This window comes from Pleuronectes platessa, chromosome 19 (genome assembly GCF_947347685.1).
Source record: "Pleuronectes platessa chromosome 19, fPlePla1.1, whole genome shotgun sequence".
NCBI classification, from domain to species: Eukaryota; Metazoa; Chordata; class Actinopteri; order Pleuronectiformes; family Pleuronectidae; genus Pleuronectes; species Pleuronectes platessa.
The window spans coordinates 20,289,836-20,316,764 of record NC_070644.1 but is presented as its reverse complement, the minus strand read 5'-3'; the positions used below and the strand labels follow the sequence as shown (position 1 = coordinate 20,316,764).

The 26,929-nt window shown below is 44.9% G+C and overlaps 1 protein-coding gene across 1 annotated transcript in view; it reads left to right on the top strand.

The window, feature by feature from the left end:
• The window catches only part of LOC128425199 (WD repeat-containing protein 7), a 61,137-nt gene that overhangs the window by 3,794 nt on the left and 30,414 nt on the right, over positions 1-26,929 (top strand). The window contains exons 10-22 of the mRNA XM_053411731.1: positions 3,229-3,376; positions 3,639-3,754; positions 3,884-4,016; positions 4,144-4,364; positions 4,496-4,691; positions 6,399-6,613; positions 10,256-10,489; positions 10,614-10,907; positions 11,003-11,199; positions 14,938-15,035; positions 21,098-21,216; positions 21,421-21,544; positions 26,522-26,635. Coding sequence (XP_053267706.1) covers positions 3,229-3,376; positions 3,639-3,754; positions 3,884-4,016; positions 4,144-4,364; positions 4,496-4,691; positions 6,399-6,613; positions 10,256-10,489; positions 10,614-10,907; positions 11,003-11,199; positions 14,938-15,035; positions 21,098-21,216; positions 21,421-21,544; positions 26,522-26,635 — 2,209 coding nt within the window. The remainder of the gene's footprint in view (positions 1-3,228; positions 3,377-3,638; positions 3,755-3,883; positions 4,017-4,143; positions 4,365-4,495; positions 4,692-6,398; positions 6,614-10,255; positions 10,490-10,613; positions 10,908-11,002; positions 11,200-14,937; positions 15,036-21,097; positions 21,217-21,420; positions 21,545-26,521; positions 26,636-26,929) is intronic.

Sequence of the window (26,929 nt, the reverse complement as noted above, 5' to 3'; positions counted from 1 at the left end):
CACATGGATTCAAACCTGGTGACGATTTAAAGCTCACGTGTCGGAGAAGTTGTCGTTCGACTTCAGAGCTGGTTTCACTTTGGATGTGTGATCAACGACCTGCTTTTCAAAATGGTGACAGGAGCTTTCATGCCTCGGCCACTTCTCTGTGATTCTTCTACTCATTGAAGAAGCTGAAGCCCGGTTCTCCAGGGAGAGAAGCTCTTATTCAAACTCGCTTCATTCATTTCTGTCTGTCTCTTTATTTCTTCACTTGTGAAACTTGATTGTGTTGAAACCTCCTGAAAGTCTCTGTCTGTTGGGATTCAACACATCTTTCATTCGACGCCATTATTTCAATATCAGGTTTGATTTAATTCTAAAAATAAAACCTCCAACCTTCAGATCTTTACTGCTCCTACTGACTCAAACTAATCTGTAGGTTCTGATTCTCGAAGGTTTGGGTTTAATCCATGTGTGTGAACCTGACCCCTGATGTTTTGTGTCTATTTATAATTTCGGTCCCTCAGTATCTTGTCCTGTGTGTATTTATAATTTATTGTCTTGTAGGTATTACTTTGTCATCTGTGCCCTTTTCTTTATTTTTGTTCCTTTTGTAATATCCTCCCTCGACCTCCTCGCTCCTCTCAGAAGGAAGGAGGAGAAGGAGGTGAGGAGGAGGAGGAGGTGGTGGAGGTGATGTGCCTCCCGGCCAGCGGGTGCGACTTGGAGCTCTACACCCCAGAGCCGCTATACCGTCACCAGCCTCTAGAGGCACCAGTAAGCCCCAGAGAATGCATTCTGAAAAACAACGAGTGGAAGAAAAAGGTTTTCACGTTCACGGCTGAGCTGCTGATCACAGTTATTACAACTTCACTGTCACACGCTTAGAATATTAAGATGTTTAATTCCAGACTGAAGCCAATCGGTGTCTGAAAGAAACAAAACCAGGTGAAATGGTTTCAGATTGATTTACTGCAACATTTCTACCACATCACTGGTTTAACACGTTTAAACCAGTTAAATACAAAATGTTTATTTTTCATAAAACTGATGATCTAAACGCATATCATAGATAATGTGAATTGAATTAGTCATTTCATTCCAGTGGATTCAGTGAGGTACATGTTCTAATTTAACAGTTAATCAGTTTTATCTGAACTGTGACTTTGCAGCTCAGCCAGAAAGTGACGAGTAGACGAGAGGAGCAAACTGTGAGAAGTGAAACCCTGACGTCCACTCAGTGGCTCATCCTCACTCTGCACCTGGAGCATCAAACACCAGACAGCTGAGTTCGTCCTGACAGCTGAGAGCAGAAGAACTCTGAGAATCAGTCTTAATGCATTAAATCATAAACCAGACTTATTAGCCAATGTCTGGAGGTTTTACATCTGGAAATGAAATTAAGTCTAATCTATAAATGAGAGGAATTGGACCTCCTGCTTTTTACTTCTATGTATTTCTGGTCAACATAAACAAATGTCCAACGATAAATTCAGTAATTAACTGATTAGTTAACATCTTAAACTAACTCGACTTTTATCTGCTGGTGAACGTCCAGAATCATTTTAATTAGAACGATTATTTAAAAATGACTGAACTCATCACTGATATGTCGTGAATGAGGGGACACGACCCAATGATGATCTATTAGACTTTTTCAGTGTTAACGGGCGGATCCAGAACCTTTTATCTTGGTTTTCTTTACTATGACGAGATGTGGTGTCAGGTTCACTGTCTCCAAACACCGCTGTGACCGATGGGTTCAGAGGAAAAGCCTCAGGACTCTCTTCAGATTACAGGTCATAACCTAACAGCTTGTTCAGGAGTCTGAGGGAAAGTGTTGGGATGGAATCGGAGCCGCTGAGTGGACGACAGTGAAGAGTTCTGTTTGCTCCGCTCCGTGTTTTCCTTCCTTCCTGCCTGACTGACGGACTGAACTCATTCTGGTTCACCTGGCCTCATTCTCTCTTCCCACTAAAACAAAGCTCCTCCTCCAAAAGCACCATCACCCTCCTCATCTGCCTTCATACCGATGAAGATGCATGAAAGTCCCCGAGCTGCTTCTTAACCACAACAACGACCCGCTGAGATATTTTAGATCATCTTCACATTTTACACATTTATTGTTCACTGCTTATGATCCTGACACATTCTGAAGTGTCTGACCTGTAGCGCTGGATTCAGAGGAGACGAGGACCTGGTGTTTCTGTGTGTGAGGTTTTCTTTGCGTTTGTTTGTTCCTTGTTTGTCTTCCAGCCGGGTGGGGTTAGTCTTTCTGAACCATCAGCAGTTAGTCAGCGCTCACATCTCCTGACATGTGACATTCCCATTAACAGTTTATAGAACCAGTTCTTTACTTGAGAGGTGTAAATAAGAGAAGAGCTGGTTTTGATCACATTTGAATATAATTATTGATGAATGAACAGTTTTAACTTTACTTCCCGTGGCCTTCAAAGCAAATACACATTTACGTTTCCTCTTGTTATGAGTTTCTCTCCCAGTGACGACTGGGAACCATCCCCAGTTTGAATGGTCTCTGCTTCCCTCCTCCCATCTCCTCCATTGACCTCTGATCATGTTTGACTCTCTTTAAATGTTGAGATGTAAATCATACGTTTATGAAGCCAGCATGTTCGACTCGTAAGTATCGAGACAAAATCAAATCAGCCCAGGTTTTGGTGATTGTTGACAAAACTGTCCTCATATTTCTCAGTGCCCCCCCCCCCCCCCCCCCCCGCCCCCCCGGTGAGTTTCCCGTCAGGCTCTCATTTATCCAGAGCCATAGATCTGACACAACCGTCTATGGCTCTTGATTCAGTCCATGATCTCCTTCAGTGGACGGACGTCTCACCTCAGCCCAGGGGAACTCACCTGTTAGTGGACGATGTAAGTCACCTGATCTGAAGGGACACGTGGTGAGAGTCATGTGACCGATGATGTCAGTCACATGAGCCGGAGGTCCAGAGGAGTCTGAGCTGTTTGGTCCTGATTCCCACAGTTTGCTGTGTGTTGTTGTTTGTGATTTTTTTTACTAAGACGTCCAGAGAACAGAACTAAACACTTCGGGCCCTCGTGGACCTCAGGCGTACAAAATCAACCCGGCATCAAAAAGTCAAAAATATCCACTTGTAGTTTTCTTCCCATCTACTGAGTTAAAGTGTTTTGGGGTTTTAAACTGTTCTAGTTCCTAAAGAGAGAGAGATCTCTGGTGTTCAGTTGTTGACGTCCGTGTTTGTCGTCCTGCAGCTTTTGATCTGTCCTCCCGTGACTCGGTTCTTCTTCGGCCGGCGGGAGCCCTTCCACAAGCTGCTGATCCAGGGGGACTCGGCCGGCCGGCTCTCCATGTGGAGCATCCCGGAGACCTCGCCCCTGCAGCCGCTGTCCACCGCCGCGGGTAAGGACGCCGGGACATCACAGAGCTGAACAAACACTCTGTAAGATGAGAAGCTAATTCCTTATGGACGTGGTGGTAAAAGTGGGACATCTAGTGGCCAATGTCTGTAACGACAATTATAGGAAAATGAAGGCTTGGGGGGAAATAGATTCACACTCATTGATATTTCACATTTGCGTGAGTCCTCTGATTTAATTTGTATTGATGAAAGTCTTACTTAGAGACTTGTCCCTGGTTTGATCGTCTCTTCTTCTGGCTGCAGAGCTGCAGGTGTCGTCCAGCGTCAGTCTCCAGGAGGCGTTTGATAAGTTGACCCCCGTGTCTGCCGGGATCATCGACCAGCTCAGTGTCCTGCCCGGCAAAGAAGAACCCATCAAGGTAAATTCATGACTTCATCGAATCAATACTGGAAACAAGGGAATTACAATCAATTTACATTTAATTACAGTTGGTTCCTAAAGCTTTTGGTATAATTGTTGCTCCCTCGCTGTGTGTGTCTGTCCCCAGGTGACGGCGAGCGTGTACATCCCGTCTCAGGGCCGGATGGTCTGCGGCAGAGAGGACGGCAGCATCATCCTGGTTCCTGCCACTCAGACCGCCATCGTCCAGCTGCTGCAGGGGGAGCACATGCTCCGCAGAGGTGAGGGGGGGGAGGGACGTCCAGGGAAATAAAGCTTTACTATCAACCGCTAGACTTTAGTTGTCACAAAACATGTTGTTTCAGTGTCTCGTGTCCATTGTGTCCATTGTGTGCGTCTGTCCCACAGGCTGGCCGCCCCATCGCACCCTGCGAGGTCACCGGAACAAGGTGACCTGCGTCCTGTACCCGTACCAGATCTCCCCCCGCTACGACCAGCGCTCCCTGGTGTCCGGGGGCGTGGACTTCTCCGTCATCGTCTGGGACATTTTCACCGGGGAGATGAAACACATCTTCTGTGTCCACGGGGGGGAAATCACGCAGCTCATCATCCCTCCTGAAAACTGCAGCGTAAGACGTGTGACACTCGTCCCTGTTCGTCCCTGAGACCTGTTTGTCTTTCACCACGGGAGACACAAGGGACATGTCCTCATTCCGTCTTTATTCCTTGATGATCTCAACGCTCTGTGTTTCCTCTGCAGAACCGCGTGCAGCACTGCGTCTGCTCGGTGGCCAGCGACCACTCCGTCGGCCTGCTGAGCCTCCGGGAGAGGAAGTGCATCATGCTGGCGTCGCGACACCTCTTCCCCATACAGGTCATCAAGTGGCGCCCGGCAGACGACTACCTGGTGGTGGGGTGCTCCGACGGCTCCGTCTACGTCTGGCAGATGGACACAGGTGAGAACCGGGGGCTGCACTTGTCACTGCTGACGTACATGAGCGATGCTTCCACTAGAGGGCAGTGCAGAGTCAAGTCAACAGCAGCATGGCCACTGGAGGGCGACGTTTTAATAACCATTGTTTCTTTAACATGTTCTATCGTTAGCTGATCGGTTGAGTTGAAGCTGATACTCTTATCTAAAGTCCCTCTTTAGAAACTTCTGGCTTTGTCTCACCTGAACTATTAGCTACTTCTTTCTAAACCCCCCCCCCCCCCCGTATCTGACGTTGAACATAAATGAGCCTTTAAAGGTTTTTATTTTCATATCGATGGTCTCATCTCACTCTTTGCTCCTCGGCGCCCCCTACCCTCCGTTCAGTTTAAACCAAGACACAGTAATCAGCCGGCAACATGTATGTGGTGCAGCATCAAGGTAACATTAAGTTGAATGATGACTAGCCACTGGAAAGAAGACCGTGTGTGTATGTGCGTGTGTGTTTGTGTGTGTGTGATTGTGTGTGTGTGCATGCGTGTGCGTGTGTGCACGACCTGAATGAGTGCTGGGAGATTGCAGGGTGACTAAGTGTGAAATTAAGGAAGGTGTGTGTGAAGTCAGGCGTTAGACATGTAATAGGCTCAGAGTCCCTCACACACACACGCACACAGACACACACACACAGTCACACACACGCACACACACGCACTCACAGACACACACAGACACACACACACAGGTATAATGGTGCCACTTCTCCTCTCACTCAATACCAGAGCCAATACTGATGTCAGCTCTGTCTGCAGCTAATGATGTCTCTCTAAACCTTTCTGTGGCTTTTCTCTGAAGAGCTGTTGCAGCGCGGAGACTCTGTCTGTGACCTGAATCATATTCCAGAGATAATAGATGATGAGACAAAGTGTGGAGGGAGATGGTCTGAGAGAGAGAGAGAGAGAGAGAGAGAGAGAGAGAGAGAGAGAGAGAGAGGGAGCGTTTGCCAGATTGATATAAATAGAAGGAGAGAGCAGGGATGAGAAGGATTGATAGACACAGGAATAGAGCGGGGGTGAGACGAGAGGCACAGAAAGATGGAGGCTGAGATAACGTCTGTCTGCTTCACCTCCTCCTCCGACACATGGACACATTCCTCAGAGACAAGAGGAGGAGCCAGACCAGCTGCTCCTGACCTGTGGAACCAGGGAAACCATAATACGAGAAGGGAATCAATACGATAATGGAAACACTGGTTTATTAAAAAACAATCATTGTTGCATTCACATCATATATATTATTTATTTGTTGAACATTTCATTGTGTTTATAGTGTTTCTTTATTTTTACCTTTTCCTAATATTTCTATCAGATCTTTGTATTATTTAGAGAAATTAACAAAAGAAATTAAAAGAAAATGTCCAATGCTTAAGAAAGTGGAAAAGAAATTCTGCCAGTTTAAATTAATCTTCTTCCTCGGCTCGACCTTTCTGAAAGTTTCCAGAACATCGGTTGTGTAGTTTTTGTGTAATGCTGCTAATGGACAGAAAACATACACAATGGAGGAAATGAGATGAGACCTTGTGTGTCAAGCTAACTTTAGCCTGAAGGTGGCGCCAGGAAAGATCGTGAAGTAATGTGAATATCTGAGGCTCATTTATATTTACACAAGTTCATCTGTGTGCAGCAGTTGTTGAGGTGTCTCGCTCTTTGTGTGACGCTGGTGGTTGTGTCTCCAGGAGCCTTGGACCGGTGTGTGATGGGCATCACGGCGGTGGAGATCCTGAACGCCTGTGACGAGCTGGCGCCGGCCACCGTGGACGCTCTGAGCCACTCGGCCGTGAACCTGAAGCAGGCGATGACTCGCCGCAGCCTGGCCGCGCTGAAGAACATGGCCACGCACAAGCTGCAGACGCTCGCCACCAACCTGCTGGCGGCCGACAACGCCGACAAGGTACACACACACACACACGGTCCTGAGAGACACACAAACACACACAGTTGGTCAGAAAGCTGGCCGAAGTCCCAGTCCAATTAAAACACTGCTGGAGACAAACCAAAGGTCAACAATATTGTGAGCGTGTGTGTGTCTGTCTGTGTGTGTGTGTGTGTGTGTGTGTGTGTGTGGGAGATAAACAGACCGCTGGTGTCTCCCAGGGACGCATGAACTATCTTAAATGTCAGAAACAGTGCAGTGTCTCTTTTCTCCGAGCTTGACTTTCCCGGAGAGCAGCTCAGATTTAGAGAGATGATGAAGGTCAGTGCTGCAGAACTGACACGACGACCCCCGTTCACACCTGGTGTCGAGCATCCGAGAGCTGCAGGTGTGAACCCAAGCGGTAGAACCCAAATTTCTCCTCCTCAGAAAAATAGCTGTAGTGTTTTCATATTTTATAAATCCTGATGAAATTCAGATTTGACATGTTAGCGAGTTCCATCCAGCCCTGATCACAGAAAGCTCTGGAATCTCCTCGTCTTTCCAAGTTGACGTCTTCGTCTTCTACGTCTCCTCTTCATCAGCCTGAGACATTTGTGTTCTTCCAGTTTCACGTCCCTCTGACATGTTCCAACGTATCTCACAGACAGAACAGACAGAACCTCCAGAACAAGTAGAAGTTAAAACTCCAGGTATATTTCATGTGAGGCGTCTTTTCTCCGGCGGGCGGATGTGAAGTGAACTGACGGAGTGAACCCGGCCCACCTGCACCGCCCGGCACAGAAAACAAACACCATGAATAATTCAGGTTCTGAGCAGTGTTCAGTTCAGCTGCTGCAGTTTGACTTTCACCTCCGCCGCTCGTCTTCTCCTCCTTTTGTCGTTTTGTTTTTCTTCCTCCCTCCAGAATAACCTTTGTGTTGTTTCTCTGCTGCGTGTGTGTGTTAGATTTACTGTAGGTGTCCCCCAGGCTTTTCCATAACTGCCCATAATCACAGCTCTTTTCTGAAAAGGCCAACACACACACACACACAGACACACACAGAGCAGCTGCAATCTGTTCCCCCCCGCTCCATCAGAAATACATCACTGCTGTTCCTGTTTCTCCAGCTCGGAGTCGCTTCTCCTCATATCTCCTCAAATTATGGGTCAAAACCACCACTTTCCTCTGCGTGAGGGTGTGTGTGTCTGTGTGAGTGCGGCCGTGTGTGTGTGTGTCTGTGTGTGTATGTCTGCACGCTCCCCCACTGGGAGTAATGACAGATAATGACCATGAAATGTCAAACTATCAACCTGAGCATTACACCCAGCCAGCTGTAAGTCATTGTGTGTGTGTGTGTGTGTGTTAACAGCTGATGTTTGTGTGTCTGTGTGAGGATGTTGTTGTGTGATTCTGAGTTTGTCTGGTTCCAGGTTTGCTGAAGCAGCTGATGTGTGAAGATTTTTTTTTAACTATTATTTAATAAATAGAAAACTTATTTACTGTAACTGATAATTCATTGATTAGTTTCAGAAAGGACAGACATTTTAAAATAATTTTTTTAAACTGAAATACAAAAAGATTAACCAATATGATTGGTTTGATCACATAAAAACTATATAGCTGCAGATTTAGAAGAAAGTCTGTGTCATTATAAAGATGTAAATTCTTGTTGTTAATAAAATCAGATCCTTCAGCTTCTGGACAGAAAACAACAGTTTTGATAATTTCCCCAAATATTCATCGCTTCTTTCTTTTGAACGATTTCAGTCTCAAAAACTGGATTGAGATGTTGATGCAGTGACATTTTTCTACATATTTGTGTGTGTGTGTGTGTGTGCGTGTGTGTGTCTCCCTGGTGTGTGTGTGTGAAAGTGCAAGTGTTAGTTTACAGTGTTGTATGCCAGAAGCGCCCTGCAGGACAATGACCTTTAGACCCACTGCCCAGGAGCTATAGGACACTGTGTGTGTGTGTGTGTGCGTGTGCGTGTGTCTCTGTGTGTCTCTGTGTGTGTGTGTGAGATAAGAAATGGACCTGTCAGTTCTTTAGAAATATATTGGACATAAAACAAGACTTTGCCTGAATTTGATTCCTTTTTGCTTTTTTGGTCACTAAAGAAATTTAAATATTAGTTGATCTTCACATGTGTGTGTCTGTGTGTATCTGTGTGCGTGTGTGCGTGTGTTCACTCAGCCTCAGAGAACATTTAATATCCACTCAGTCACGAGCCATTAAAGCTTCAGTGTGTGTTTATCATCGTCAGTGTGTGGATGTAATGTGCCTGTTTCCCTTTAGATGGCAGTGTTGATCCATCTTAACCACACACACACACACACACACACACACACACACACATTGATGAGGCACAAATGTCTTTTACTCAGTTAAAATATTTCTGACACATTCCAACTATTATTAGTATATAGCTGAAGCATCATTATCTAATTTAATAACAATAATGATATAGTGCAGACACTAATAATCCTATTATAGGATATATATTATAATAATATTTATCATAAAATATCACATGTACATTAATGAATAAACACTAATAACTGCACATAAACACTGTGGAGAGTGTGTGTGAGTCAAATTTATTTACACACATTTAAAAATGTACACGGCACACACACACACACACACACACACACACACACACACACAGTACTGAAAAAGAAGATCAGCATCACAGCTTTGACAGGAAAGTGTTCTCTGAGGACTTGTGTCTGTGTGTGTGTGTTTGTGTGGCTGTGTGTGTGTGTGTGTGTGTGTGTGTGTTCCAGCTGCAGGTGTATTGTGTCTCTCTGTCAGTCACGAGTCTCTGTAGCTAATTATTGTTCAATCTCTGTCACAGTCACATCCAGTTCAATTCAGAAAGCTTTATTGACACAAAAAAGGATAAAAACAGTGTTTTATGAAACCAGAAATATCAACAGAAACATGAAGTGTGTCTCAAGTTAGAATTCAGGACAGAACGTCAGTGAACATAACTAGGACTAAAATAAGTGAATATAAATATGATCCTCTGTAAAGTAGAAGCTGATTCAACAGTGAGAAATAGAGCGTTGTGTGTTTCTCCTGCAGGAGAAAAGAGCTGTGACACAACAGCAAGAAGATTCGTTCATTACACGGATTTCCTCTCGTCTTTTTCTCGTTTATCTCCTCACTTCATTCTTAATCACCTCCTCCTCCTCCTCCTCCTCCTCCTCCTCCTCCTCCTCCTCCTCCTCCCCCTCCTCCTCCTCCTCCATCAGGGTCGGACTCTAACAGCATCACAGTCGTCTGATTACAGTCATCAGGTCATTAACATGTAAACAAACAGCTCCGCACACACGTCTCCGCTAATTCAATTAAAATTGAGCGGTGTGTTAGTATTGGTGGTAAATACAGCTCTGTGTGTGTGTGTGTGTGTGTGTGTGTGTGTTAGTTGTGTATCTCATTTATAAGGAGTAACGATGCTGGATTCCTCTTTTTGTTAGTGGATTAAAAACCTGCCGATATGAGTCTGGATTTGTGTCTGAATTCATGAGTCTTGATATTTCTCCTTCTTCTCCTTCTTCTCCTTCTTCTCCTTCTTCTTCTCCTTCTTCTGCTTCTTCTCTTTCTTCTCCTTCTTGTCACACACGCTGCATCTTTTAAACATTCATCCCTGTTTCTCTCTCTCTCTCTCGTTCAGGGCAACCTGCCGAAATACTCCCACAATGCCCTGGTGGTCCAGGCGATGAAGACCAACCTGACGGACCCTGACATGCACGTGCTGTTCTTCGACGTGGAGGCGGTGATCATCCAGCTGCTGACGGAGGAGGCCCAGAGACCGAGCCCCACGCTGGTGTCTCCGGAGACGCTGCAGAAGAGCCAGGCCGGGGCCGACAAGGGGGGGTCCTTCCTCGCCAACAAGATCTTCAAACAGGTCGGCAAACACATCCACTGGTTTCACACTGGATCAGGACGATTACTTTATTCTTTAGTGTCATGATCTCATCCTCTTGAAGAAGTCTGTGTTTTTATGATTAATGCCGTCCTGTTCAAACCAGGTGAAGGAGACGATGAAGGAGACCATAAAGGAGCACCTGCTGGACGAAGACGAGGAGGAGGAGGAGGAGATGAGGCGGCGCGAGGAGAAGTCCAAGTCTCTGAGTCTGCTGGAGTACAACCTGACCATGGACACGGCCAAGCTCTTCATGTCCTGCCTTCACGCCTGGGGCCTGAACGAGCATCTGGACGGCATCTGTCTGGAGCGGCTGGGCATGCTCCGCCCGCACTGCCCCATCTCCTTCGGCCTGATCTCCAGAGGAGGTCACATGTCCCTCATGCTGCCCACCTTCAAGGTACCGCCACAGAAATATACAAAACAGACGACCTGAGCTCTGATCACCACGTCTTCATCGTTAGTGTCATGGTCGTCTTCGTCTTTGTTTCCCAGGAGTCTTTGCTGTATCAGTTGTCTCTGGCCACAGGACGGACGCTGACTCTGTCCGACATCGTGGGGAAGGGGACGTACGGCGTCTCCAGGGCCGTCACCACACAGCACCTCCTGTCCATCATCTCTCTGGCCAACACTCTGATGAGCATGACCAACGCCACCTTCGTCGGGGAGCACATGAAGAAAGCACCGGCCAGGTAACACACACACACAAACACACACACACAAAATCAACACACAGCTGTAGGGGGCGCTCTATTGGATGGTGAAGTAGAAAACTGTTTCCTACATCAACTGTATATAAAGATGGACGACTTGATCGCCCCCTGGTGTCTGGCTGCAGTGCAGTTCATGAACCCCCCCCTCCTCCATGTCAGTGGTAGACGTTAAATAAATGTTTGTCATATCAGGTCGTTCTTATCTCACTGATGTTTGTTCATGTTTCTGATCAGTTTGGTCTTATTTAGTTATTTGATGATTTAAAAACGGGCTGAGACGTCATGGCTGACTCCTGATTGGTCGAGCATGACCTTAATACCCCGGCACAGACAGGGCAGTGATGTCATCGGGACAAGATGGCAGCAGGAGTCCTCTTTATTTAGAGTCTCCGTTCAGAACTTTGAGCTGAATCAAAGTGTGTGTGTGAAAACTTGGAATCCATCTTGTAACCAGTGAACGTCAACAATGAGTGAAACCAGTTCAGAAAACCTGAGAACAAAAAACAAACACCAGTATCTGGACGTGTCTGATCACACGTGCTCCACATGTTAGTGGATGTTTTCATCCAGAAGATCAGAATTCACAGAGAAACACCTGAAAAACAAAATGATAACACAGGCAGCCTGGAGCAGCAACTAGATTCAAACCACAGAAACACACACACACACACACACAACCACACACACACACACACACACACACACACACACACACACACACACTCACACACACCCTGATTGTTTAGTCCGTCTGAGCTCTCATTGTGCTGTGAAAGATTCAGCACGGAGGTGGAGGTCCTGCAGCTGAAGCACCAACACATCATTTCATCACCGCTGCTCAGAGGAGCCTGCAGGTCGAGAGAGACTCGTGTGTTCGGTCTGTTTCTCAGTTTCTCTGTTTCTCAGTTTCTCCTCCTCGTTCAACATCTTTATTAAATAAACATAAAACCACGTTTACTGGATCTGTGGTTTCTGCACAGGTCTCATTGTTCTCAAACTTTTTACACCTTAAAACCTTCAAGTGTGCCTCTAACAGACGATGTGTTTAGAATTTCAGCTCATCATCAGTTTTGTTTTTACATTGGTTATAATTAAGATCTGTGTTCTTGGTCAGACGTCGTAAAAAGTTCGTACTGATTCCCATCCAACCTGAGACGAACCAATCACAGCCCTTCTGCTGAAAGGGGGCGGGGTTTATGACTGATAGAGGAGCTCCACTGAAACATTTCTGTTAACAACCAAGATGGCGGCTGCCGAGAATCTTTTATCTTGACTTTTAAAACTGGACTGAAGAACAACTTTTTATTAAGATCATCTCAAGGCTGTTTGCTTTGTAAGGTCGATACTCTAAAAACAGATTTTAATGTTTATACAAACCGATATGAAAGTGTCTGAATCCTTTTGTGGAATAACAATTAGATTCAGCTGATGTTCATTCTTTAATTTATGGTTCATTAAGAGTCAAATAGTCCATAAAGCACTTTGTATTAGGGGCGTGGGTACAGTGTGATTGACAGCTAGTACCGTCCAATGGCTGCAGGTGTAGGTGGGCGTGTGCTGTCCTTGAACTCTGAGGCTCCACCCCCTGCTCCTCCTAATATGGTGACTTCTGGTTTCTGAAAACCAAGATGGCGCTGAACAGGATGTCAAACAGTGAAACCACCAGTGTCTCCTCCGTGTCATTGATTCACATCCAGACAGGATGAAAGAATGAAGCTCTGTGATTGGAACATGGTCGACTGGACTCATCAGAAACAAAGAGCTTCACAGGAGAACAGAAGAACAGGCAGAAGTTCTCAAAGCTGCTTTTTACTTTGTTGGAAACACAGAAGTTGTCCTGTGCGTCGTGTCCACATCAGAGCGGCTGATGGAGAAGCTGGAGACGCTTCTATTAAACTCAAACACACAGATCTGCTCTCTGCTCGTCTCCACCTCACAGTCCAAACCAGACACGCTCAATATTTCAAGGTGTTTTGGGCTTTTTCATGTTCCCGCTCTTACATTTATGACGGTGGAAGAAGCTTCATCCCACAGAAACCACAACAAGACCTCCACCGACTCCAAACAGGGCTCACGTCTCCTCACCTGAGGACACGTCTGGACGTCTCCTCACCTGAGGACACGTCTGGACGTCTCCTCACCTGAGGACACGTCTGGACGTCTTCAGGCCTAAACTTTGATTGGACTTCGAGTTTAAACTCTTTAATTTATTGTTTCTTCCTCGTCCGTAGAATCACAGTTTGCAGTTACTGTCCCTGCTGCGTCCTCCTGCAGTGAAGGAGGTGTTTTGGATTAACTGTTGGACGGGGGGGACACTTCTAATCTACACCAGTCCATATGGATTCATTTCCACTGTCAGCGCACCACAGTTCCCAGTTTATCTTGTAAATAGAAAAATTTATGTTTTTGCTGCTTTTTTCCATTTGAGCTCAGAATTTCCAATCACACCTGAGCCACATTTTAAGTGCAGACATTTGAAAGTAAGATTTTCTTCAGGTTTGAATTGACTCAAGTTTAAACTAAAATGGATGAGTTGAGATTTTATTTAGATAATAACCCTCAGACCCAGTCGCACACATTACACATGCAGATAGAAAATCAGATAACGTGTTGAGCTGCATCGATAGAATTCTGTCTCTCTGACCTCGTGGGTTATCGTCCATAACAGACTTTATCAGAGGGTTAAGATTTACTTTTCCTAATTTACACTTTCTAAAATTAAGAAATGATCTTTAAAATGTATCTAATCATTGGGGCCGATTACAAAATACAGAATACAAACAGTGTGAGGACCCTGTTGAATTACTCAAGATTATTTCATAAGCAGTGGAAACACTGAGGAGGAGGAGGAGGAGGAGGAGGAGGAGGAGGAGGAGGAGGAGGAGGAGGAGGAGGAGGAGGATTTTCTTATTTTTTATTTTTCCTTGAGATAGTGAAACTGTGTCCTTGTGAACCACACAGTGTGTGTGTGTGTGTGTCATTATGTTTCTTTGTGTGTGTTACAGTGAAAGGCTGTGAGAGCAGGTGTGTGTGAGAGATTGTTGGGGGGGGGGGCACATGCAGGTGCTCCGTTCCTCTGAATGGATCTCACTGCCTCATCTGTGAAGAATGTGTGATCACATTATCATTTAAAAAACAAAAGAGTATATTTTCTATTTCTTAAGGAATCAACATATTTACCCCCCCCCCCCCCCCCAACCATGTCTCTGTCGTCCAGGTCATCAAACAGTTTGTGTCATGATCTCAACATGTCACCTTCCTCCTCATCACTTTTCAGAATGTCCCTGCTGTAGGGACATTTTGGTATTTTAAATTTCTTTTTAACCATGAACTTTCTCCCTGCTAGTGATCACTGCATTGATTGTTGTATTTGAAGTGTTTGTGTGTCTCTGAAAGTTTAGACGCCTCCAGTCTGTTCAGGCTCCGGACTGTGTCCTCCACCCACAGTTCAATAGGCTGGAGCCTGAGAACGAAGAGACACACTCACAGACACACACACAGACACAGACACACACACACAGAGACACACACTGAAATTCAATATGTTAGTTTCAGGAAACTGAACTAAAAAAATGTTGTTTGGGAGAAGTCCTGGATGTATGTATCATTGAGTGTGTTTCTTTGTATTGACTGTCTGTGTGTGTCTGTGTGTGTCCTGGCCCTCCTTTCTCCTCCCTCCTTAATATTTCATGCCTCCTCTTTGTGATCCTCCTCCAGGCCTCCTCGACCAGGAGGAACCCCGGAGTCTCCTCGCAGGACGCCGGCCGTCCCCCCCCAGCCCTCCTGCCCGGCGCTACAGGCCCAGATCAAACAAGGTAGCTACAAAAGGAGGGGCGCTCACTTCACACACCCCCAGGGCCCCGGGGGGAGGAGGCAGGAGGAGGGGGTTTGATAATGCAGCCCACTGGCGATAAAGCCCACAGAGAGTTACACAAAAAAAGCCAAATATCACAGGAGGAAGCTGCTGCTGCTCGCTCGGCCGCTCTGTAAAGGACGCTCCTGCTGGGAACTCGATTTGGGGATAAAACCCACGACCACGGCTCCACGTCGGGTCTCTACTTGAGTTTGATTCAGGAGAGACTGACTGAATATTAGATCTGTTAAGTTGGGAAAAAGCACTTTTACATTTTCACACTGGGAAAATCGTTTTACTCCGAGTCTCATGGTGGAGAAATGTAATGGAGAGGTTTCATCCACTGATAGTGACTGATAGTCTGCAGAGAGTAACTGATCAGTAATCGATTACTATATTCATCCTCAACTATTTTTGATCATCGATTAATCAATATGTTTTCTCAGCTTCTTTGAAGTGATGCCTCCTGTAACGAGGGTGAAGTGAATGTCTCTGAAGTTAGTTTCACAACTAATCGATTAATCAAGAAAATAATTGACAGATTAATTAATAATTGGAAATAATCGTTACTTGCATGTAATGGTTAACAACCTATAATCTCCTATAGAGAGTGAAGCCAACAGATTCAGTTCAATCACCTCAGCATCAAACAGAGTTTTATGGATCTGAAAGTTGTGATTGGAGATTTAGTCGAGAGGTTGAACAGGAGAAAGAAATCCACTCAGTGAAGGTGATAAAGGAAGTTTGGTCTTTCACTGCAGTCGTCACCATCTGCCTAACACACACACACACACACACACACACACACACATAGACACACACACACACACATACACACACACACACACAGAGACCCACACAGACACACACACACACCAGGACCCCCCCATCATAAGACGAGCTCAATACCTACAAACACACACGTACATGTGCCATGGGTGGCACCCTCGGTGTGTGGGTGTGGAGGTTGGGGGGGGGGGGGGGGTGCTATTGTCACGCCTTAATGGAGGCCAAGCGTGACAAGCGCGTGGACTTATTCATGCCACACGCCTATTCACCACCATTCAGAGGGAACGCCCGGCCGTGACCTCTGCTCAGCCAGCTACTTCAACTGTGTGTGTCTGTGTGTGTGTGTGTGTCTGTGTGTGCGTGCGTGTTAAGGAGCGTGCTGTTAACCCTGCTCACTGTTTCTTTTCACATGGAAATAAATGAGGGGCCTCTAATATACTGCAGCGTTTAGAGGGAGGTGGATGAAGAGACCAGGGTGATTTAAAAAAAAACTACAAACATCTTAGAGATATTATTGAGATATAGATATTATTACAGGTAGTTTTAAAAAAGAACTTTATTTTTCTCAGGTTTGTTTCTTTGTCTGCACATCGACCCAAACCCTATGCTGGACTGGAATTACACTTTACTGCCTTATTTTATTAGTTTTGTTCATTTCTATCAGTGATAACAACACCTCACCCAGTTAGGAGTTTTGATCTGGGACGTAACTGCAGCCAACTGTTTGTGGAAAATAATTATTTGTGATTCATTAACTTGATCAGATATTGTTTCTATATTTCTGTCATGTTGGTGTTTCAGCTCTTAAATACTGTTTCTGTCCACGTTCAAGTTTTAAACACGTCAGTGGCTCTGAGTTTTGTGAAATCTTTGATAAATATTTATTTAGAATCCTCAGGTTCGATATAAATACTAAAGCTCATCTGCATCTGATAAAACTTTATGATTAACAACAACATAAAAATCCTTCATATCCGGACGTCATGAAAAACTTCTGATAGTTAAACTAGAAAATGTAAAACATGACACAATTAAGATAAATCCAATTTCCTCAAACAATGTTTTTTATCCTGCACCAACGCTACAGCGACCTGATTCTCTCTCTCTCTCTCTCTCTCTCTCTCTCTCTCTCTCTCTCTCGCTCTCTCTTTCCACTTCTCTCTGTTTCTTTCTCTCTCGTCCTTTTTACTCTGTCGTTCACTGCATGGCTTCAGCCTGCCGCCCGTTCTCTGGAAAGAAAACCTCCCACGCACCTCTCTCTCTCTCTCTCTCTCTCTCTCTCTCTCTCTCTCTCTCTCTCTCTCTCTCCCTCTCTCTCTCTCTCTCTCTATGTGCACATCTGTCTGTTGTTGTCTTTGTGTTACATGTTTTCTATGTGGAAACAGATTTATCAAGTGTGTGTAAATGTTGCGTTATCAGTAAGGGAATAAACCGTCTATATAAAGGTTTCAGGTTTCTGGCTGAATTATCAAATCTATCTTTTTAACGACTAATTAGTTTGAACAGAAATATTATGAATCCTGCTGATATTAATGAATCTGTTGAACATTTCCCACTGAAAACATGATGATGAAGTTTTAGTGCCAGAGTCTGAAATCTTTGTGTCATGATCCAGGATTTGATCTTTTCGTCCCTGAACTAACCTCTGGTTTCTCGTCTCTCTACCAAGTGGTTGATGGGAAATAAAGTGTCACTGTCTTAGTTTGTTTTATTTTGACATATTTGTGCCTGTTATGAACTTTTTAAACGTGATACGTCGCCTTGATCTGCACAGGAAGTCTTCTCTGCTTTATTCAAATTTTTGTGTATTTGTTTCTATTTTCTCACTTTTTATTTTACCGGCTAGTATTGTACAAATTCATTTTTCAGTTTTTGTCCTTTTATTTTTTGCTTCATCTGGTTTGTTTTTTATTCTTTCACTTTTTATTTCATGTTTTCTTTTGTGTTTTTCGTTTCCTGCTCTTTATTTGTTTTAGGCACGTTTCCTTCTTCTCTGCTTCCTGACTCGTTCATCTTCTCTGTTTTATATTTATATCTTTCTAACCCCGTTCTTTCCTGCTTGACTATTTCTCTCCTCTTCCTTTTCAAGCTGCTGTAGCTGCCGCAGCCAACACTGCTAGGGCTCCGGGGGCCCCTGGGGCCTCTCCCCATGGGGCCCCTGGCTGCCCCAGCCCCGGCCCTGACTCTCATAACATCCCCTCAGTCAACGAAGGTACAGACTGAACTGACGGGTTCCACTTAGGGAACGTCCTGCAGCCATTCTCTCTTTTCCTCTGTCACTTATTTTCTTATCTGGCGCTTCCTAGCAGCCTTTCTTCTGTCTTCCTGTCTCTTCTCTCTTTCCAACGTATATTTTTTATTTTTCATTGTCCATTCCTATTCCTCTCTCTTCTCTAGACTTCCCTCTCTCTTTATGTCATCACCATTCTTCACCTCCTCTCTCTTGGTTCCATCAGTTATTCATCTTCCCGGGTTTTTCTCCCCCTTCTCTCACCTCGGGTCTCGTCCCCTCATCTCTCTCCTCTTGCATCAGTCTTGTTTTTCCCTGCAGCCAGTGTTAGGTTTTCATCTCCGGTGTCTCGCTCCAGTTTTAGCAGTGTCTTTGTCCTTGTTTTGGTCGACAGCGCCGTCTCCTGTGTTTATCTGTCTGTCTGCCATCACTGAGTTCAGTCCACTTTCAACCACATCGGTTACAGAGGTTCATCGTTCTGGGTTCGACAATCTGAACGCTGCAGGACACAGGAAGGGGTCAGGTGGTTTTTGATTTGCAATCTAAATTCGAATGCTAGCAAACGAATCATAACTTAACAAACCAGCGGTCCTCCAATGTCATCTATTCACTTCTCAATTTACAATAATCATAATAATTAAAAAAGGAACCCAGAACGAGCTTTCGAGCGCAGCAGAATGTGGGAGCACAGCGTGATGTCATCTGCAAAGAAGTGGACTAACATTTTGATCTGATGCATTTGAGAGTGTGTTGACCTCAGTTCTGCTCTTTGTCCTTTGTCCTTTTTCAGTTGTTGGCAGTGATGCACAGTCCTGCCCTGTTTTTGACTTTGTCTCCGTCCGTCTCCGTCTGTCTGTGCGTCCTGATGCTCACTGTTTGCATGCTTGCTATTTTCCGCCTGATGGAAAAGAGGGAATGTGTCTCACACACTAAACAATTTAAATGGAACAAATACAAAAAACCCAACTTCAAAGTTAGAAACTAAACTAAACGAAAACATTTAAAAACATTTAGTGTAGCTCAACTTAAATGCCACAATCACAAGTTATATTTATTTGATCCCACTAGAAACCTAATGCTTTTTCATTCTTTTTAAACAGCTATTATTTATATTCTTTTCAACAGGGTGTGGACCTTAACCTTGGAGGCTTGTTAACCCGTCTACCCACAGAATGTATTAATCTCTGGTTCAGAGGGAAGTCAAGTTCCTGCTGGAAGTTCAGAACCTCTGGTTTCAGAGCCAAAATAATGTTTCACATGGTTCTCTCACAGAAAATGTCAAGCATGCTCCCAGAGTCTCCGTCTCAGTACCTGTAGGAATAGTTTAGTAAAATCAATCTGTGCAGCTGAAGTAGCAGCAGTAGTTGTAACATACAGTGAAGCCTCTGTCACTAACTGTTTACCAGGGTTAGCATGTTTATCACGTGGTGAACACAGGATTCAGATGTGTCGCTCTCAGGATCTTATATTTGCGTATCATCAGTTTTATCTCAAACAAAAAAAGTTCTTTGAGGTTTCTGCAAGACAGTGATGCACATTTTGAAACTAGAGGTTGACTGATTCCTGTGTGATCTTCAAAGTTCACAGTTCCTCAGTTCTCCTGAATGCAGTATGTTTCTCACACTCCTCTGACAGTGTGAGTTTCCTCTGTATCTGTATATTTCGATGGCGGAGGTAAGTTTACCCGGAGTCTGGTAAAGAAATTTGTTTGGAATTTCTTTCCTGATTAAAACTCATTCAGTGTCCATCACACGAGAACATTTCACATGCATCCTCTCTGGAAACCATATATTCCACCAATATATGTGAATAAGGCGCCTGGTTTATGTTGAGTATCGACAAATGAACGTTTCAGTCCATTTTTCTGTCGGACGTGTAAAAGCCGGTGTATATTTCTCTGGTGTTTTGGTGTAAAATGTAAATATATGCCGTTACTCGTGGCTCAGACTGATGCAGCGGGATTTGAGCCCCTGTTGAGGCGATACCAAGACATTTTGAATGTTAGTTATACAACTAAGAATATGAGTTAGATAATTAAAGCAGGTTACTGTTAATCCCACTGAAAACCCATAAAGGTTTTCTCCTGTTTATCAGTAGAGTCGTTCTCACAGTTCAATCAGACACATTTGTATTCATGATGCCGAGGTATCGTTATGAGGCTGTTTACCTGTTGTTTACCTGTGAAACACCACCAGGCTCTGGTTAGCACGAACAAACACTTTGCTCTAACCAAGACTGTGAATAACTGTTGATTCCCATCACGTGTTTAACTGTTGTTTGTGTGAATTGTTTTCTTTCTGTGAGGATTGTATTAGTACAGTAACAGTCAGTGTGGGTGTGTGTGTGTGTTTGTGTGAGAGAGAGGTTGTGAGAAACCCACTGTTGTCACATGGAAGCATTTTCTTCTTTTACAGATTTAAAGAGATAAACAAATGGACATAATGAATTATTTGTTGATATTAAATAGTTCATAGCTGAAGGGAAATGCTCTTATTTGCTTTCTCACTGAGAGAGAATCAGTCTCACGTCTGCAGGAGGTTAAATTCATGTTTCAACCGTCCCTCCTCCATGAAACCAGTTTATCACTCTGCTCATCCTCCAACATGGAGGAGTTTACTGCAGTCGGCCACTAGGGGGCGATCACAACACTTTGGCTTCACTTTGGTATCTGACATGTCGGCCATCTTTATTTACAGTCCATGCTAATAACCAAGTCAATTTTCTTAGTCCTCAGAGGATTGATCGTTGACAATCGTTAATCTTCTCTCGTGCCTTCACAACTTTTCACTTTGGTTTTTAGTTTCCACTTTAACAACAGAGACAGAACAGTAACTGTTAAAGATGAAGTACCAGCGTGTCGGTTCTAACATGTGACAGCAGTGAGGTTTGTGTCTGAGAGTGAGAGAAGCTTCAGATGTTATTTATCCCCCAACCATTCCTAAAGTCTTTTCTGACACGTGTGTGTGTGTGTCTCTGTGTGTGTCTGTGTGTGTGTGCGCGCTCAGGGTGGAGTCAGCTGGCAGCCATGCACTGTGTGATGCTCCCTGACCTCCTCGGCCTGGACAAGTTCAGACCTCCTCTGCTGGAGATGCTGGCGAGGAGATGGCAGGACCGTTGTCTGGAGGTAAACTTCAGATCTGCTACAGCAAAAACATTCCACTGAATTCTGTGACGTTTGTTTATAAGGATAATCATAAATGATATTAAGTGTCTTTGCCTTGAATAACCTGTTGATGTGAAGATTATGGTTAATGAGAACATGACTCAGCTTCATCTCGTCTTTATAAACCTTTGCTCCGTCATGACTTCACCCTCTGTGTGGTCTTAGGTACGAGAGGCAGCACAAGCTCTCCTATTGGCTGAGTTGAGGAGGATCGGCCAATCAGGACGCAAGGACACCATCGACCTGTGGGCGCCGTACCTCCCTCAGTACGTGGACACCGTCAGCTCCCGTAAGTCCCGCCCTCTTTCCCCTGACCAGCCAATCAGTCGTCGTGGTTGTGTTCTTTAGTTACGGCTCAACTTCTTTTGACCATAAAATAAAAGAATAAAAACAAACTTAATACCTGAGCAGACATGAGCAGCTTTCAGACACGTCAGACGAAAATATGAACAAACCAAAAAGAAAACAAATATCTCCCATTGGAAAAGTGTCTTCACACACGTAGACGAAGATGTGAAGAGAGTTTTTGGTGATGTAAACATGATCACATGACCTCTGCAGCAGAGTTAATACATCACTTCCTGTCTGCGTCTGCTGCACCCGGCTGCTCCACCTCTCACCTGAGGGATGAGGATCTGAAGCTGTGTTGTTCAGCTGTGAAACACAAACTCTGGAGAAACTCTGGAGACGATTCTCTGGATTTTTTAGCCGGAGGTCGTGTCTGAAAGTAGCTCATCTGCCTCTAGCTCCGCATATTCCCTCGTGTGTCTCTCTCTCTCTCTCTCTCTCTCTCTCTCTCTCTCTCTCTCTCTCTCTCTCTCTCTCTCTCTCTCTCTCTCTGTCTATAGTTAGACCTGCTGATGGGAAGAAAGGTGAATCTCCACCTTCTTTTACTAGAAATGGCCTTCTGAAATGCTGTGTGTGCGTGTCTGTGTGTGTGTGTTACTGTGTGTGTGTGTGTGTGTGTGTGTGTGCGCTCGTGAGTCGTGATTGCTGAGGATGCTGGGGGTTTCTCAGGGGAACGGTTGCCATGGAAACGGGCACCAGTCAGTGTTGTGTTACCACAGCAGCACCGCAGGCTGGGGAGGTGGTGGGAGTGATGGACCGGTGACCTCAGGGGACGAGGAGGGATGGAGGGGGGGAGGGAACCGAGAGAGAGAGAGAGAGAGAGAGGGAGATAGAGCGAGGTTAAAGGGTCATTGAATCTGATCTGTGTGCTGCGCAGGACGACTGAAACAGACGGTAAGATGACTCCTGCTGCTCCTGGAAGTCCTGGAGCATCACGGGAGAGTCGGGGAATGTGTTGAATCCTCCAGAGGAGTCCTCTGAACCCAAACCTCTGCTCAGATCCATCTGTTCTTTAAATGCCACATGTGTCATCCTCACATGGTTTGATCTCAGAGTCCAAACCGTCTCCCTCATGTGAAGCAGGGTGTGTCCACCTCTTCTGTGACCCGGTGGTTTTGTCCCAAAATGCTCCTGAGCAGCTCTTCTTCTGGTTTTATATGATGGTCACAGACTTCTCTTACATTTCTTCCACTAGAGAAACACAAAGGTTCCTCTCTCAAACCAAATGATCTTTAGTATTAAACTCAGAACGTGTGCAACACATGGACGCTGTTAACAACGTGTTGTGTTGCCGACTTGAGGTGAAGTTCCCTTGAATTTTCCCAGTGGGAAACTAATTTTTCCAATTATTATTATTATTATTATTATTATTATTATATAATTACAGTTATTGAGAGAAATTCATGTGTTGTGTTCTCAGCAGTTACATGAAGCAGGAAGTCCAGTCTGCACTCACACAGGAAACAGTTTGAGTAAAAGAGAGGAGGAAACCGATAGAATTCATGAATGATAATATAATATAATAAAATCCATCATATACTCTACAGAATACTGTGCTTTACATCTCACACACTGTTGTCACTCACATGGGAGGATCAGTGTAACATAACGAGTTACTTCACTACAAAGCTATCATCAAATAGGCACTCTGTCAGCCTCTTGAGACACACACACACACACACACACACACACACACACACACACACACACACAGCTCCTCCTCCAGCAACAGAGTGGTTACACCTGTATTTATCCATTAGCTTTTAGTGCCGAGGAAATGTCACTGAGTCAGTGACGGAGTCCCACTGTCGCAGCATGAGGCAGATTGGACAATACACACACACACACACACACACACCACACACACAGACACACACAGCAGTAGCCATGGCTGACCTTTCAGCCTCCTGCAAGTGTTTAGAAAGCGTTAACACAAAGGAAACAGGAATGTTAACTTGCACTCAGAGCGAGAGAGAGAGAGAAAGAGAGAGAGAAAGAGAGAGAGAAAGAGAGAGCGAGAGAGAGAGAGAAAGAGAAACACACAGCCGACCAGAGTGTCATTAAAAACTGACGTAGACTCCGAGTCCAGAAAGTGAAGCCACTGTCTGAAACCTGTCTTCTGTGTAGTGACCAGCAGGGGGTGACTCCACCGGTAGTTTCTATAGAAATCTATAGAAAATGACTCAACTTCTCACTTTTTAAACATTAATAGACCATAAAGCACTGGATGTATTGGAGGAGTGGATACCCGGTGTGATTGACAGCTAGCACCATCCAATGGGTGCAGGTGGCAGGTGTATGTGGGCGTGTCCTCCAGCTCTCGTCACTGATTCGCCTCCTCTCAGAGAAGCAGGATGTTTAAACCTCAGTTCTCTGTCTGCTCGTCGTGCAGATGGCAGCCGAGCGACCTGCGAATAACAAAACACGAGCGTGAAGCTTTAATCTCTGAGGTGGAAGACGTCCTGAGCCGCGGGTGGAGGAGGCGTGGGAGGAAGAGCCCCGGAGAGAGGCTCTGAGGCTGGGCAGCGAAACGAGTGTACCTGGGGGGTCTCCACACACACACACACACACACACACACACTTAACACGCTGATAGTCACACACACTTGATTAAACAACATCCGCAGCATTGTTCACCGTCATACGTGCATGAACACACAGATTTAAGGGTCAAACTGTGAGAAGCAGCTGTTTCTTTGATCACTTCCCTCTCTCTCTCCTCTGCTCTTAGTTCACTGTCTCTCTCGATCGCCCGATCCCGGGGTTCTTTTCTCCTCGTCGAGCTCCGGCTGTTGAACATGTGCCTGCTCGTCCTCTCTCCTCCTCCGCCTCCTCCACCTTTCTTTAGTTCATATATCCCTCCATCACCGCTCCTCCACCTCTTCTTTTCTGATTTGTCATCCTCTCATCTTCTCCTCCTCCTCCACCTTTCCCCTCTTCTACTTTTCCTCAATTGTCCAACTTCACCACTTCTTCCTTCTTTCTACTTTGCTGTTCTTTTTTCCTGCTTCCTTCCTTCTTCCCCGTTTTCTTTCCTCTCTCGTTTCCTCTCCTCACCCTCCTTCTTTTATACTCTTTCCTTTCTCCACTCTGTCCTTCTTCCTCTCCTCTTCCCCGACTTTGTTTATTTTTCCTTTTCCATGTGGATTGAGACAACGTTGCATTAAATAGAGATTTTGTTTAAAGAAAATTGTAAAATTTAATAAAACATAATTATAACACATACAAATAAAACATATGTAACAAAAATCGACTGAATACAAATCTAAAATATAAATTGTCAAATTATTTCACAATTAGATAGGTAATAGGTCTTTATATTGAAAAAGGGAATTGAAAATAACAATATAAGGAAAGAGAAGAGGAGGAGAACGAGTGTGTTAAAGAACAGGAAGTGTGTGTTTTAAAAGGAGGAGTGGAGGCAGCAACAGAAGAGGAGAATGGGAGGAGGAGGTCCTGGAGGTTAACAAGGCATGCTGGGAGCTATGTGTCATGGCTGACATGACAAGCTTGACCTTGGAGCAGGGCAGAGTGTCTCCTCCCTCCCTGTTCTCCCCCTCCGCCTCCCGTCATCCGCCCCTCCTCCATCTCCTCCACCTCCCTCTCCTCTTTTTCTCCCTCATCTCCTCTATCTCGCTCTCCTTCTCATCCCCTTGGCCAGGACAGCTGAGTTATAGTGTGTGTGTGTGTGTGTGTATGTGGACTGGGAACGTGGACACCAGAATTACCCAGCAGCCACTGCACAGATGTTTACATCTAGACTCTGTAACGTCACTTCTTCCTGAACGAACTCTATGATTCATCTTCTCAACAACATCATCCAGCGTTTCCCACAAATTTCATTCAATTTGTGGAGGCGGAGTTTATACTGCAGCCAGCCACCAGGGGGCAATTGAGATGATTTGGCTTCACTTTCATGGAGCCTATCATGTCGTCCATCTTTATTTACAGTCAGTGAAGCTCAGTGAAGCTCGTGAACTGCAGCTGAACTGAGAGGAGGCGTTCTCCGGTTCCACAGAAACTTCCATCGCCCATCGTTTGTTTACAACCAATCACAGAGAAGCATCAGTTACTCCAGTTTAATTAAGTGTTATCACTTTAACATTTGAGACAGACGGTCGGCAACCGAGCTACATGTGTGTTTGTGAAGTGTGTGTGTGTGTGTGTGTGTGTGTGTGTGTGTGTGTGTGTGTGTGTGTGTGTGTGTGTGTGTGTGTGTGTGTGTGTGTGTGTGTGTGTGTGTGTGTGTGTGTGCGTGTGTGTGTGTGTGTGTGTGCGTGTGTGAGAGCAGGTTAATTGGAACATGGAGCACATGGTAACCAGGATTAATCAATGTAATTACATGTAGTGTAATTACAGACTTGTTTTTACTGAACTCAGGTTTCGCTCATGAACTCATGTTGATGTTTGTGTTTCTTGTGTCTTTGTTTGTTTAAATGTTTATTATACTAAATTAAATAAACTGAAATTAGCCCCGCCCCACTGCCTTTCACTCCTTGAGCAGGCTTTTGTTTCATTGCAGAGGGAAACTGTGCTTGTGTGTGTGTGTTTGCGTATTTGTGTGTGTGTGTAATTCATTAATTAGGCTGTTTTCTCAGATTAGCTCAGCATCAGCTCTGTTTCCTTTACCCGCTTCATTCATTAGCGCTGCATCATTCGTTAGCCCTGAACGCTAATGAAAAGCCACTCTTAATTGGCAATGGAGCGATAAAGGCTAAATGAAAACACTAAATATAGTGTGTGTGTTTGTGTTTGTGTTGTGTTGTGTTGCGTGTGTGTGTGTTCATTAATTCTCCAGATAACGAGGAGACCCAATAAACCTTTATTAGCTGCTTCACCAGGACAGTTATTATGATTATAAACACACAGGCTCATATTTGATATTAACCATAATGTCTCTCTCTCTCTCTCTTTTCAGCTGGATCGACCACGGAGCCCTCTTCTCCGGCCCCGCCCCCTCCTGAACCTCAGCCAGTAGAAACCATGGCTCCTGAGGAGCAAATGGACGTCACTGATGATGACATCACAGCAGGTAGGAACACGAGGACAGCGTCTTGGCGTCGACTCTTTGAAATGTACGAATCAATGCTCCAATAGAAACTACTGAAGGAGCCAAGCCAGTCTGACACGCCCACTAACAAAGAAAGGTAAAGTGATTGGAGGTCGATATATCAGGCACTTGCTGGAAGCAGATGACCAATCAGAGCAGACTGGGCTTTATCAGGAGGGGGGGGGAGTCTTAAAGGGACAGGATCTTAAACCAAGTGTTTGAGACAGAGGCTGAACAGAGGAGCAGCAGCGATGGACAGTCTGAGGACAGTGATGA